The 14,224-nt window shown below is 47.7% G+C and overlaps 1 protein-coding gene across 10 annotated transcripts in view; it reads left to right on the top strand.

The window, feature by feature from the left end:
- The window catches only part of PAPSS2 (3'-phosphoadenosine 5'-phosphosulfate synthase 2), a 49,029-nt gene that overhangs the window by 31,923 nt on the left and 2,882 nt on the right, over window positions 1-14,224 (top strand). For 7 of the 10 annotated variants that reach the window (XM_040606293.1, XM_040606299.1, XM_040606297.1 and 4 more), the window contains 11 exons: window positions 1,714-1,932; window positions 2,688-2,793; window positions 4,949-5,184; window positions 5,927-6,065; window positions 6,329-6,447; window positions 6,571-6,684; window positions 7,125-7,236; window positions 10,672-10,877; window positions 11,870-12,005; window positions 12,809-13,077; window positions 13,817-14,046. In XM_040606293.1, coding sequence (XP_040462227.1) covers window positions 1,825-1,932; window positions 2,688-2,793; window positions 4,949-5,184; window positions 5,927-6,065; window positions 6,329-6,447; window positions 6,571-6,684; window positions 7,125-7,236; window positions 10,672-10,877; window positions 11,870-12,005; window positions 12,809-13,077; window positions 13,817-14,046 — 1,775 coding nt within the window. In that variant the 5' untranslated portion in view covers window positions 1,714-1,824. Of the gene's footprint in view, window positions 1-1,713; window positions 1,933-2,687; window positions 2,794-3,829; window positions 4,669-4,948; window positions 5,185-5,926; window positions 6,066-6,328; window positions 6,448-6,570; window positions 6,685-7,124; window positions 7,237-10,671; window positions 10,878-11,869; window positions 12,006-12,808; window positions 13,078-13,816; window positions 14,047-14,224 lie in introns of those variants that run through there. The other 3 variants (XM_040606300.1, XM_040606301.1, XM_040606302.1) reach the window with 3 other exon arrangements.

The following is a 14,224-nucleotide window of genomic DNA, read 5'->3' as shown; positions in this document are numbered from 1 at the left end:
TCAGCCATGTAGGAGTGTGTTAGTTCCTGCATCTTCCCAAGGCTCGGATGTTACCGTAGTTAATCTCCTGCTGGACAGATGCAGCAGATCAACATTTTGGAAAAGCAAGTGTGCGGCTGGCGTTCATCCTGATGCAAAGGGTATGAAAGAGGGATTTGAGGTGTGCAGGTTCATTTCTCTATGCAGAAATACCAGTCTTGTCTGTTGTGGTTTGCAAACAAATTGCAAAGTACCCATTTCACGTTTCTTGGAATGCTCCATTTGAGAGGTGTATAACCACTGGGCAGGTGATACACTGCAGCAGGGAAGGTTTTGCTGCAGGGCAGAGCGGTGGCAAGTTGTTAGGAAGGTGAGTTTGGGCACTCGTGCTTTGCTGAGTGTCCTTGGCCAGGTGACACATAATTTCAGAGCTGTGCCAGAGCTCAACCAGGAGTAAACACAGCAGAAACACACCCATGCGTCTTGGGAGAAGAGATTATTTTTGTCAGCTGGATCTTCTGTGTGTGCTCATTTAGTCTCACTGCCAAACCCTGAACCCCTGGAGACAGGTGAAAATTAAACCACGGTAGTGCTGTCTCACCTTTGCAAGCTCACAATGTTAAGCCAGACTTTTGACAATGCCCTGCAAAAAAAACAAAATAGAACAAAACCCCAAAACCAAATCTTGGGCTACTTACCTTTTATTTCCTGAGTCACTCACCTTTTATTTTCTGAGGATGTGTTGGGCTCACTCACCTTTTCAGGGTCAGGTCTAGAGAGGTTTTCATTTTTTGCTTTTGTTTTGCTGTGGTACCTAGGCTCTGTGTTTCAGACGGCGTCTTGTCCATCCACTGCACTCCAACCCCCCAGTAATTGATTTTATCCTTTGAAATGACCGTGGAAGGGAGAAGCAGTGCCAGGGACCCACCCTGGTGGCTGCGGCAACAAAAAAGGGAAGTCAGAATCCTGGAGTGGGTACTGGAGGTGGCTGAGACAACAACCCCGAAAACCTTTTTAGTCCAGGACTTACTGTCAAGATGTGCAGTGGTGGCATGGGGTGGGGACTGGTCAGCTTGGGCCAGCTCTGGAGCAATTGCTTCTCCCTCCCAGAGCTTCCTCCTGTGGAATCTCGCAGTTGTGGCACCGACGTTGAGTTTTGCTGAGAGTTAACCTTGAAGCTGAGTTTTATGATCATTATTGTGATTATTTTGGACACAGCTATTCTTACCAGTATGTTAAAAATGTTCTGGAGTGGAGTGGCTGTTCTGTGTGCCCACAAGCAATTGCAGATGGCAAATTCGCAGGCATAAAGAGGCTAATTTTGGAGCCTTTTACTAAAACTGAATTGAAAATGGGCGTGAAATTCTGAGTACAGTTTTAAATCTCTGTGATGGGAGATTGGTCTTTACTGGGATGCTGGTCTCTCTGAAAGTTAATAATGAAAACAGGTGAGGAGAGGAGGGTATTTTTCCTCTTCTGTTATGGAGTAACTTTCACTCACATTTCTGTGCAGGCAGAGTCCTCTCTTGCATACAAAATACCAAGTCTCCAATGAATGCTTATACCTTTACTGAATCATGTTAAAGTGTTAATGGCCCTGCAAGCAGATGGGGGGCGGGGGGGGGAGGGGGGCGGGGAAAGAAACTATGTATTTTGCTAACACATTTAAAAGTGACCTTTACTTTATTGTCTCTCCCGTTCCTCTTTTTAATTTTTTTCTTCGATAAATGAAAGATAATCGCTTCCCTGCTGTGACTTCAGATGTAGAAATATTTACATAGCGAGAAGTAAATCATGGGAAAGCCGAGACCCACTCTCGTACTGATGACATGAAACAGATAAACTATGGTCCTGCAGAATCTGGCTGTGGAGAAAACGTTTATATCCTCAGACCCTCCTGAGACTTTTCCTCTGGATGCCTCAGTTGGAAGTGTAATCCTCACAATTAATAAGGTCTCATATGTGCAAAAAATCTTTGTCAAAGTATTGTTGCTGGAGCTGCAGGGCACAGATGAGCTGTTTTAGTCTGTGTCCCAGCAGAGAGGCTGGGGCTGCTTTGCCTGCAGTGGGTCAGTGTTAGGAAGCACCAAAATTCACGCCTGCGGCTCAGCATTGTGCTGGTCCCTTGTTTGCGCCAGGAGTGCATGTGTGCATGTTGGGTGGTGGTTTCTCTGATCCCACCATCTTCCCCGGCTGGGTCCTGGCCCTGTTGTGTTGCCGCTTCTTGCCTCAGCTGCAATTATTAAGCAGCCGTGTTACATTGAACACGGAAAAGAAATTAGCACCTAAGTTGCTTTTGTTTTGCAAGCATAATTAAAATAATAGGGGAGTCTGCCTATATTTTAAAATGCCAAAGAGGCAGGGAGTGTGCTGCCTGTGTCTCTGCAGGACTCGGTGTCCTCCCCTGCCTGGTCGCGGGTGTATCAGTCACCTGGCAGCACTCCTGCAGCAAAGCAAGTCACCTGCTGCCGCTGCCAGCAGTGACAGACACAAAGGCATTGCCATCAGAAGCACTCCAACAAGTCTGCGTTGTTCAGACAGAAATCCAACTTACACCAAAGTACCAAGCTGCCAAAGTTCGCTGCAATGGCCCATGCAGATTTTTAATGAATTTGCATTTCTCTCCTTTATATTAGTCCCTGCTGAGATTTTCTTTTGTACCCACAGCAATGAGGTAACAAAAGTGTTTTGTTTTGCTTTTTCATCAGGGATCAACCAATGTGGTTTACCAAGCCCATCATGTCAGCAGGAGTAAGAGAGGACAAGTCGTTGGTACCAGGGGTGGATTTCGAGGCTGCACCGTTTGGCTAACAGGTATTTTGTCTAGGCGCGAAAGGGTGGCTTCATGTGTGAAACCCACCTGCATACATGAGTATGGCTCAGAGGTGGAGGTTGGGGATCCACAGGAAACGTCAGCATTCCTTTTGAACTGGGAATTGCAAAACATTTACATGTGGGAAACACTGACACACAGTGCTGGCACAGCAAGATATTCTCCCTGGAAGCTACTGCCCATAACTAATGTTTTTATGAATTTCACAGCTGTTATCAGGCTCCTTTGAACATGTCAGAAGCCCTAAGGGTTGCACTTGTTGTTCCCAAGTGTGTAGCTGAGGAAGCTTTGGCTCAAATCCAGCCAGTCTTTGACAGTGAAACATGCCCAGGGTTGTCCAAAACAGCATGTGGATGTTTTCCTTTTGAGTCAGTGGGAAGTTCATTAGACACCTAGGTTTACTGTGTTTAAAGTGACCTTGTGAGCAGCACAAGGCAGTTGTCTCGTCTGAAGACTCCCAGAGAGTGAGTCACACTGGAAGCAATTCCTTGCTCAGCCCTTACAGGTTTCTTCTGTTATTTCTTGGTTTGTATGCCTTCCGATGTGTTGCCCTTCTCTTCTGCTTTGAAAGATTGTTTGGGGATTAGGGGCTGCTAGAAATGACAATTGCATTTAATTTGCTCCACTAATATTTATACAACTCTGTCTTTTGCCACTTGTCCAGCTGTTTCTTTGCTTATTAAATATTGGCATTTCCTTTGACTGCCCGAAGATGTTGAAAGGCATACGTGGAAGGGTTTGTAAAGCCATTCTAATTTGCCTTCGTATCAGCTTATGTCCTAGATGTTGTATTAAAACACATTTCTATTTTGTTCCCTCTTCAGTTTCGAAAAGAAGGCCAACACCTAATCTGCTTTAATAAAATTTCTGAAGCCAAAAAGCCTATCCAAGGCAATTTCTGTCTTTTGTGAATATTGCTCAGAAATCTTGTGTCTGAAAGGTTTGAGCTTCTCTGTCTGGTGGTTATTCTTTGAAGTAGACAGTGGTGTCCTAACTTCTTATCAATTTCATTTTAAGAGACTGTATGGAAGGACATTGCATTGCATGGACTATACGGATTAAATGGAAGGGCATTTGGATGGCCTACGTTGCCATCTCAGGAGAACTGAGTTAAGTCTGTTGTACTACAAAAACCGAAGGCACAACCAGCAGGATTCATCTCTGCCCAACCAGGTTTCCTTTCCAGCACAAACATGGCTGTTCTGCATCAGACCAAAAGTCCACCTCGCCCAGAGTCTTGTCTGCATGAGCGGTCAATAGTAGGTGCCATGCAAAGGATATAAAAACAGGTGGCAGGTGGTGCTCTCTCCATAGGAGATTCTCCAAGGCTAAGTGTTTCTTGAGACAAGTGTGGTGTTTGGACTCTCCTAAGTCAAGGTCCTCTTCCATCTTAAGGAGTTTTCAACACACGGATCCCCACCCAAGGGAAATTTTTGGTGCCTCAGGTGCGCTTGCCACTTTCTGACACAGCCAGTAGCTAGTGCTTTTTGTGCAAGTGAATGGAGCTGGGATGGGAAACAACCACCTTGTTTTGGATTGTTGTCTTTCTGGCTAATGACTCCCGGAGACGTGGGCAACTGAAGATGTGCTGTTTGTCTACACAACAATCCTGCTCCTGCCAGCATGGATCTGTGGGTGCTGCTCCTGCAGAAGGAAGTGTCTGTGGATGCAGAGGGGCCCCCGTCCCACCCCACACAGCTGTGACAAGAATGTCTCCTTGGGTTCAGTCTGGGAGAGCAGTTTGCTGTTCATAGGGCGAACCAGAGGAGGAAGAGGAAGATGCTCAGGGAGTTACAGGAAACAGCATCCTTTCAAGCTTCCCTTACTTACTGGTACCTACCATGGGCCAGCAAGAGGTACTTTTATGGCACTGCTGGGTTGAGCCCTTCCAGATGTTGGGATATAGCAGCTTTTCTCGTGCCATTAGTGTCACCCCTTCAATAAGAAGGGTTGACCAGGGCTCTGTGTAGTAACTGTGTGCTAAAAAGATTAATCCAACTGCCCTACCTCATTCCTTCCTAAAACAACTTCAGACAGAAGGAGTTTAGTTGCCAGTGTCCCAGGAGGTACTGTGTTACACTTTCATTTCCACTCTTTTGGCCTCAGACCTGACCGTCCCTTTTCTGTCTCCAACAGGTCTTTCTGGAGCTGGCAAGACAACCATTGGCTTTGCTTTGGAAGAGTACTTGGTCTCTCATGGCATCCCTTGCTATTCCCTGGATGGTGATAATGTTCGCCATGGCTTGAATAAAAACTTGGGGTTTTCGGCTGGGGACCGCGAGGAGAACATCCGCCGCATTGCAGAGGTGGCCAAGCTGTTTGCTGATGCTGGGCTTGTCTGCATAACTAGTTTCATTTCTCCTTTTACAAAGGTAAACTCACTGCATGATATTCTGCTCTTTTCTGGGCAGCCTTGATCTCGTGATTGTTCTTAGGGAAGGGAGATTTACGTAGAGGACTTCCTATATATGCCATCAGATGCTCCTTCTGACTTCTCTGTTCTTTTGGAAAATGCCACCAATACACAGAACTATACACAATCAGTACAGATTTCTGGAGGGCAGTTTGATGTGACCTCTTTGAATAATTTCAGTGTTACAAACTTATTAAAAGCAAAGAGGAGTTTAAAATCTCCCTGCAGAGGCTCCTATTATTAACTCGTTAGGAGGCAGAAAAGAGGCATAGAAACAATACCCTGTCATAGTGCTATCACTGCTCTGAAGAAGTATTGGTTGTGTTTTTACGCTTCCTGAGAATACCAAGTAGCTGCTATTATCAAGCTGATACAAGCAGTTTCTTTTTTTCGACACAGGGCAGATGATTATTCACATTCTAAAGTTCTGCTGTCCTGCTCAGTGAAGAGATCTTCTTGATGTTTCACATGGCAACAGCTGATAATAGATCGAAGTTGTAGATTTTAAAATTATTTTTCTTAATGATATTTAAAGAAATGGAGTAAAGGGACATGAAAAACCCTTATTAGAATTAGTGAAAATTTAATATATCTATACCAGAGATTAATTTATCTGTGTTGAATTCCAGGGCATGTCATGTAGTGGGAAGGTGCTTGCTGCAGTTCAGACACGAATGATTTTCCCTTCTTTCTTCTAACAGGATCGTCAAAATGCACGGAAAATTCATGAGGCAGCTGGACTTCCTTTCTTTGAAATCTTTGTAGATGCTCCTCTAAATGTTTGTGAAAGCAGAGATGTGAAGGGCTTGTACAAAAAGGCAAGAGCTGGAGAGATCAAAGGTATGGAAGAGTGAGCTCTTATTTTGCCTTTTGCTTTCCAATGTGTTGGATAGATTCTTGTTGCAGCTCTGCATGTAGAGGTGGGTTACTAAAGGCTCTTTGTAGAACACAACAGTATCCTGTTTCTCTAATCTCACTGTCATGAGTGTCACTTGCAGTACCCCGTATGGTTGAATGCTTGCTTGTTGTTTGTACAGCGTTGTTGGCTCTAGAGCACCGAGTATTACATTAAATAAATTTAGTTTGGGTTTAATTGTCTGTAGGATTCACGGGGATTGACTCAGAGTATGAGAAGCCTGAATCTCCTGAACTAGTGTTGAAAACGAATGTTGCGTCGGTGTCTGAATGTATTCAGCAGGTTGTGGAGCTCCTCCAGACACAAGTAGGTCATTTTTATGCCACCACCGCCAGCAGCTTTGTAAACGTGCTTTCAGATACTGGCTCTTTGGTGTGCACTTAAAAACCAACATGCTACTTACAGTTGCTCTCTGTCTCTCTCTTTCAGAATATAGTGCCTCACAGCTCAATTAAGGATGTTCTTGAGCTATTTGTACCTGAAAATAAACTCAGTAGTGTCCGAGCTGAAGCAGAGATGCTGCCATCCGTCGAGATCACTAAGGTATCGTCACGCATAGATGCTGTGCTGTGATTCAGTCATTATTTAGCTGTTGAAAGGGTAGAAGTTTCAACAAGGGTGTTGCTGTAGGGGGCTACGTTCTTCTGATGGCTGTGTTCTTCTGTGGCTGTGGTTTCTGGCGAGCTGAAGTGCGGTCCTGATCCTCAGCCATTTTCTGCTGTGTCTCCACCCTGTGCTGTAGCAAGCCTGGGCTGTCAGTCTCCATCGTTGCGTTAGTACAGCCCTGCAAGCAGTTGTGCTATGAAAGTATGTGAGTCTGGCTTAATAAACCCCCAAACTAACCCCCAGTGGCTTTCTCCCCCTTCATGAATGTCCTGTATTTGCAGCAAAACAAATGTGAGTGCTGTTGCAGCAGAAGGGAAGGAAAAACAACCTCTGAGTGTGACCTGGTGACAGGAGTGCCATTTGGGTTTGTTTTGCAGCTGGATCTGCAGTGGGTGCAGGTGCTGAGTGAAGGCTGGGCCACTCCGCTGACCGGATTCATGCGCGAGGCAGAGTACTTGCAAGTGATCCATTTTGGCACCCTGCTGAATGGTACGAATCCCCACGCTTTGCGTTAACGCTGGCTGCCAAGCTGCTGCGGGACACGGTGCTTACCCTGCCATGGCTCGGCAGGCAGCCGTACAGAAAAGCTTAATGCTTGGCTGTGTTGTCCTTCTTTCTTCTCACGTGTTAAATGCAAGAGCTAATAAAGGACCAACAGGGGCCAGGAAGCCACGCCGCAAAGGTTACGAAAGGTGACGAAGTTCCCTGTACTATGGCCAGGGCCCTGGCTCACAGCTTTGATACCTTGTACAGTGCCAGTCCAACGGTTCGGGAGCCATTGTGTAGCTCTTTTCATGCTCTGTTATACCAGGATAAATAAAGATGCAAACCCAAAGCCAAGAAAGCAGGGAGGCTGCCAGGCTAAATTCGAGGTGGGAGGAGAAGACAGCTGTTCCTTGGAAACAGGAGCAGAGCCTCATTTCACTTTTTTTTTCTTCCTGTTTTCCTGCTTATCCATTACCGTAATGTGAAATAGATCAGGTTTATCTATTCATTAGCAGCATGTTAGAGGTGCTTCATCCTTAGAAAAGGTAGAGTATTCAGGCAGTGATCATCTCAGCTGTAGATGAGACCGGGGTGGTAGATATTTCTGTCCTCCTTTTCAGCTGTAGATGCTGTTGTTGTGACTTCACATGCACACAGGGTGCTCACTTTGAGTTTTGTAAACTTGACAGCCATCTCTGGCCTCAGGGATTTGGGATCTCGGTGAGCAAGTCCCTTTCAATCTTGCCCTCCTTCTAGAGATTCCCATGGTCATGTGGGGCAGGGGCAGTGATTTGCTGCTGTTCCTAGGATTTGGGCACCATGCAGCAGGTGCAGAGCTCAGGACTGCTTGCTTTGGACTGGAGGAGTGTCTGGGTGGGGGGAGGCTTCTGCTTTTGGACATGTCATAGCCTTTTACCTCCTGCCTGGTGTGCAAACAGTGTTCAAAAGCATATGTCCTTCTTATCAGACCCTGATCTGTGGTCCTTGAGCTGCCTGTTGTGCCTGACGAGGTTGCAGAGGAGCCCTGTAATGACCACATTGCTCCAGAGCTCTGCACTTTGTGCCGGGGGCTCATCTCAGAGAACATCCGTTCTTCTGTTGCCCACCCCTCCCCCCCAGCCTGTCGTCAGGACTGAGCACAGCTCCTCTGGGGTCCATGGGCATTCATTCAGGATTTGTAGAGCCCCGCAGTATCAGGGACAAAGCTCAGGACACCAGCTTTTGGAGGGAGATGAATTCTCTAGAGCAAGTTCCTTGTAGTAGAGGGCATCAACATCAGTACCCAGTCCACCTTGTCTCTACAGAGACTCCAAACTCAACATCTGTGTGGTCAGGCCCACAGGATGACATCTAGGCAGGAAGGAGAACATCCCTGGTTTGCTTAGAAGAGCTTTAGGAAACAGTGGAGGGTTTCCATCTCATGGTGCCAAGGCTGGGGTGCAGCGTTGCCAAAGAGACGTTTGAGGCTGGTCTTTCCAGAGTCATTGGTCCAGCCCTTTTCTCCTGGGGTGCAGGTGATGTTTTGGGCAGCTCCAGCTGTGCCTGGAAGGGCTGCAATTTGGTGGACTTGTACAAGTTCATGCTCCTCTTGCTTGGACTTTGAGCGGTAAATCCCACCTTGATATTTCCAACAGTTGGGTGGATGAGGTGCTTTGTGTAGAGGCGTGATGGCCACCAGGAAGAAAGGTGGATCTGCTCATCGTAGGGGAGCCAGCAGGAGTGCCGCAGAGTCTCCAGCACTCAGCCCTCTGCGACATGTGCCTCTGTTGGGACAGGGTGACAGTGAGAGCGCAGGTGCAGTACATGGCTCCTGGCCAATGCGACCCGTGCTGGACGGGCGAGCACCAGAGAGGCTGGGGCAGCACCCTGGGGCACCGTGGCCGTGCCAGCGGGCACCCTGCCTGTGGTTAGGCGGTGCTTGCTGGAGGTTTCAAATGAGCAGCTTTGGTTCTTGAAATGGCTACTGTAACTGCTGCCCGTGAGTGTTAATTATCTTAATTGTGTTTGTATTCTCCCAGGAAGGAATCGCTTTGTAGCTGGTATGTATATAACTGTTCTTAGGCTGTACAGAAATTACTCCAATCCAGATTTTTTTGCTATAAATAATTTTTTGAGACTTAAAAAAAAATTATAAAAAATAATAAGACTAAACACAGCCATGGCCATGATTCAGCCAGTTAAAGCGGCATGGCATACCCCGTGTCCTACCGACCAGTCTTCAAAAAAATCCCAATTGTGTAATTTTGTAATTGCCTTTGCTGAAGTGATTTATCTTTTTTAACTCTGCATCTTGCATTTGGAAATGAAGAATGAAGAATCTCCGTTTCAGCATCATTTGTTGGTTTCATAATTCAGCTTTTTCCATGCTGCCTTTGTTGACTGATCACTGGTTAATATAATGTAAATGTACAAAGTTGATATTGATTGGATCCCATGTGACTATAGCTGTGATTTTTCATGAAGGTGCTTGAAATTGCTGTCTGGCAGACGAGTGATACCTAGTTGTGAATTAAAAGTAAATGCAAACATTTTAATAAAGATTTTAAAAAAATCTACATCATAGTCAAAATCCTCAAATTAAGACTCTCAAGAGTCCAAAATTATTTCAGTCAGATCAGAACAAATTGAATCCGTGATTTGTTCATTCTTGTTTGTGAATGGAAACCCACAGGAGAGACTCATTCTTCTATATTAATACCAGGATATCCAAGGAGAAATGAGAGGACCTTAGTGGAGGACTGGGAAATTGGGGGAGTGGGGGGGAAACCAACATGACTTTGAGGTATTTAGGGACAGTGCTGAAATTAGAAACTACAGGTGCAAATGTAGACTTGCTGTGCACACACAGAAAACGGATTAAAAACGGACTTTGCAGAGATGGAAAGGAGGACGAGTAACAGTATAGAGATATCCAGGGGAAAAAAAGTAACAAAGCAAAGCATGACAGTGTTTCTCCCGTTGGAAGAGGCAGTTCAGGAGGTGTGCAGGGAATGAGATGCCCCAGGGAACACCAAGTTGGAGCCATCTTAATACAGGTTGTTCTCCTGGCAGAGGAGGTAGGGGTTATATCCAGGGTTGCATTTTCCAAGTAAGTTTAAATTTTTCAGAGACTTTACAACAAGCTAACTGGAGATGAACCAATCTTCCCAGGGAGATAGAGTACAGAAAGTAATGAAGTGCTCCAGGTGCCTTTCAGACATCTCTGGCCCAAAGATAAGGAGCTTTTTGTATTCCACTAACATTGCTATTTATTAGCGGTGCAGAAAAAAACGGGGCAATGAATAAATTTACATGACCAATGGTGAATCCCCAGTCTATACTGGAGTATTTGGCTCTCCAAAGGCAGAATGTGTGCCTCTGAAAACCTCTCTTTACTCGGTGCCCAAGACCAGTGCCCGGGGCTGGAGTTATGTTGAAATCCTCCCCATCTCTTGCCAGATGGCGTTGTCAACCTGAGCATCCCCATCGTGCTGCCCATCTCCACAGAGGACAAGGGGCGGCTGGAGGGCTGCGAGGCGCTGGCACTCAGCTATGCAGGGCAGAGGGTGGCAGTCCTGAAGAACCCCGAGTACTTCGAGCACAGGAAGGAGGAGCGCTGCGCTCGCGTCTGGGGCACCACGTGTGTGAAGCACCCGCACGTCAAGGTAGGTTTGTTCCCTTGCTGCTCTGGGAAACCTGGCCAGGATGGGAAATGCAAGCAAGGGCTGGAGAACTGAACTTTTCCAAGGTTTCGAGGGCCATGGGTCTTCTATCTGCTCTCCAAGCTGAACTTTCTGGGAACCATCATGTCCCAAGCAGGCAGGACTGAATTTTTAGGCTTACAAGTTAATGCTGTGATTGCTGCTTAACAAGAACATCAGATAACAAGCACAAGCTGAAAGGGAAAATGCGTTTGCTGCTGAAGAGCTGCTTCTTTCATTCAGATACCTTCACCAGTGTGCCTACATCCAAACATTTTTAGTGTGTCACCAGCTTAGCCCCCAAACTTTTCCTGCCCTTGGGGTATGATGATCTCAGTGATGCTGCCAAACACTAATGCTGCAGATTGCTAATTTGTGCTCCTTTTAGCTCCATTTTACTCCTCGATTTGGCTGTTTCCTGCAGGCAGCCACAAGGGTGTTATATTTTTATGGCTTATCCCTTCCTACTTACTCTAGAAAGGGAGAGCTCCAGGTTACACCAAGTGACTTGAGCTGTTTGCTTCAAAAGGCTAAAGCTGTGTTAATTCTTTTCCCCTATCTTAAAATACCTCTTTTAATTATTCAACAGCAGTTGCTTACCTTGCAGCAGGCTTATTCCTCCTGCATATTTCCAGGAGGAAGGAGCAAAGAGTGAGGTGGTGGAAGGTCTTGTGCCATAACCTGTAGACCCCCGGCTACCCGAGGTCCAGCACCCGGCTGGGTGCAGTGGTGGGGATTTGGTGGCTGATGCCTGGCTTTATGGGGCTGTGCTGCTCCTGGCATTCGGTTCACGTGGTCACTGTACATAAGAATGTTTTCTGCCTACAATGTGCTGAATGAGAAGGGAAGATAACCCTACAAGCAGAGTCAAGCCTACCATTTTTCAAAGGAGACTGGGAAAGGGAAGAGGATGTATTTTGCTGTCCCCTGCATAATGCATGTGGGGTAACTTACAGATGGTGATGGAGAGTGGAGACTGGCTGGTTGGTGGAGACCTCCTCGTGCTGGAGAAGATCAAATGGAATGATGGGCTGGACCAGTACCGCCTGACACCACTTGCTCTCAAGCAGAAGTTTAGAGAAATGAATGCTGGTGAGTACCCTGGGTTAGCACCAGTGACGTGGCTCTTCTTGCCCTGCCTGTGGCAGGGAGATTTGTGTGATCTGTGATCACTTGCTCTCAAGCTCACTGCACTTGCCAAATAGCTTCTGTATGCTCCAAAATGGAACTGCTCCAGTGGGTGAGCAGTAAGAGGGATGCAGGGCACAGCACAAAAAGTGGCGCAGGGTCTCCTTGGCGGAGGATGGTGCTTGTGACGGGCTGCATTCTCAATAAGCCTCTCTGAGCATGGGACTGGAAAGCGGTAACATCCTGCTCGTGTCCTCCCTGGCAAGTCGGAGCCCCCCTTTCCGCACTTTGGGCATTTAAAGCCCTGCGCTGATGTGCTTGGCCTTCACGCCTGGGGGACAACTCAGGTGTCTTCTCCCAGGTGTCTGCCCCAGAAGGCTGGCGGGTGTCAGACACACCCTCACTTTGGGGAGTGAGTGTTGGCCTTCCTGAAGGTGCCATTGAGCTTGGAGAGGTGGCAGGTCACTTAAGAATTCGGTGGAGGTGCCCAGTGGTATGTAAAAACATTGTAGGAGAGCTGATAGGGCTGAAATGGACCCCGAGGGAAGCAGGTGCAATGAAAATAAACTTGGCAGAGCGATGAAGAGGCACTGTACATGTATAAAACACTCATCTGAGGTATCTAAGGCCTCACTCACGTGAAGACAGGACACACATCTTATGACGTATGTAGCTTATGACCGTGTCAAAATGTATAGTGTGTAAATGAAGCTGCAGGGTCTGATGGTCAGCACAAGCCTGTGACCCTCTGAATCTTTCCCTTCTAGATGCTGTCTTCGCATTTCAGCTGCGCAACCCTGTCCACAACGGGCACGCCCTGCTCATGCAGGACACGCGGTGCCAGCTTTTGGAGAGGGGTTACAAAAACCCTGTGCTTCTCCTGCACCCTCTGGGAGGATGGACCAAAGATGACGATGTCCCGCTGGAGTGGCGGATGAAGCAGCACGCAGCAGTACTGGAGGAGCAAGTCCTGGACCCCAAGTCGACCATCGTTGCCATCTTCCCTTCTCCCATGCTCTACGCTGGCCCCACAGAGGTAACGTAGCCATCGGCTGCTTACTGCAGCGAGGTGTGAAGCCTGGCCGGGGGGATGCCTGCTGCCAGCCTGCCCTGCCCCTGCAGCTCCAGAAAGGCACGGGGAAGGGAGTCAGTGGCCATTGCCTCACTGTTGGCTCCCTCCACGGATTGCCTGCAGGTTGTTGGGGCAGCCGTCTCCCTGCAGAGCTTGCCTCCACGGGCTCCTGTGCTTTCAAAAGCTGCGTGGAGACCTGGGGAGAATGGGGCTAGAAACAGACTTCACCGCTGTGACCTTTTTCTCTCTTGGGCAGGGTCGTTCATTTGTTTGCTGCCAGTGGTTTCCCATCTGGCCTTAAATTAGTGGGATGAAAGTGGTAGACACTCAGCTTCCCTTGAAGGAGAGGGATGCTTGGGCAGCCGTTGCCTGCGTCGGACTCAACAGCCGGTGGGCACTGTCTTCACATGTTCAAAAAGCAAACCGCTACCTCCACTTGCTGCCAGATTGGAACAGGACCAGTTCCCATCCGCAGTGTTTCCCTTGAAATACATGTCCTTAGGAGAACTGTGACGTTGCATCAGGTCCAAGCAGGGAAGGTGATTCTGGGCAGTCTGATTGCCATGAGAAACTGCAGCAAGGCTGCTGACACAGCTCCTTCCTTCCTGCGTGTGGATTGCCAGGATCTCTTTTGCAGGTCGGAGCGGACGGCTCGGTTGCTGCTCAGCCCTCAGCCCACACTCCTTGTGCCTCTCCTTTGTAGGTGCAGTGGCACTGCAGAGCTCGCATGATTGCTGGGGCCAATTTCTACATTGTGGGGCGCGACCCTGCAGGCATGCCTCATCCTGAGACCAAGAAGGACCTCTATGAGCCCACGCAGGGAGGGAAGGTCCTCAGCATGGCGCCGGGCCTGACTTCAGTGGAAATTGTCCCCTTCCGGGTGGCTGCTTACAATAAACTGAAAAGGGCCATGGATTTTTATGACCCAAACAGGTAATGCAGGCAGCAGCGTCACTGTTTCTTCAGCCTACACAGTGCACGTGGTTTGTGATTGCATCCCTCTTGTAGCTTTCCAGAGGAGAGGGAAGAGCAGTTGGTGCTCCTCTTAAGGAGAGGAATGGCCGAAGAACCTGTGAAAACCACCCACTTTCCCCTCTGAGAGCTGACGTCA

The sequence above is a fragment of the Falco naumanni genome, chromosome 9 (assembly GCF_017639655.2).
Source record: "Falco naumanni isolate bFalNau1 chromosome 9, bFalNau1.pat, whole genome shotgun sequence".
Taxonomy (NCBI): domain Eukaryota; kingdom Metazoa; phylum Chordata; class Aves; order Falconiformes; family Falconidae; genus Falco; species Falco naumanni.
Note: the sequence above shows the minus strand (reverse complement) of the source record. Positions and strands in the feature narration are given on the sequence as shown.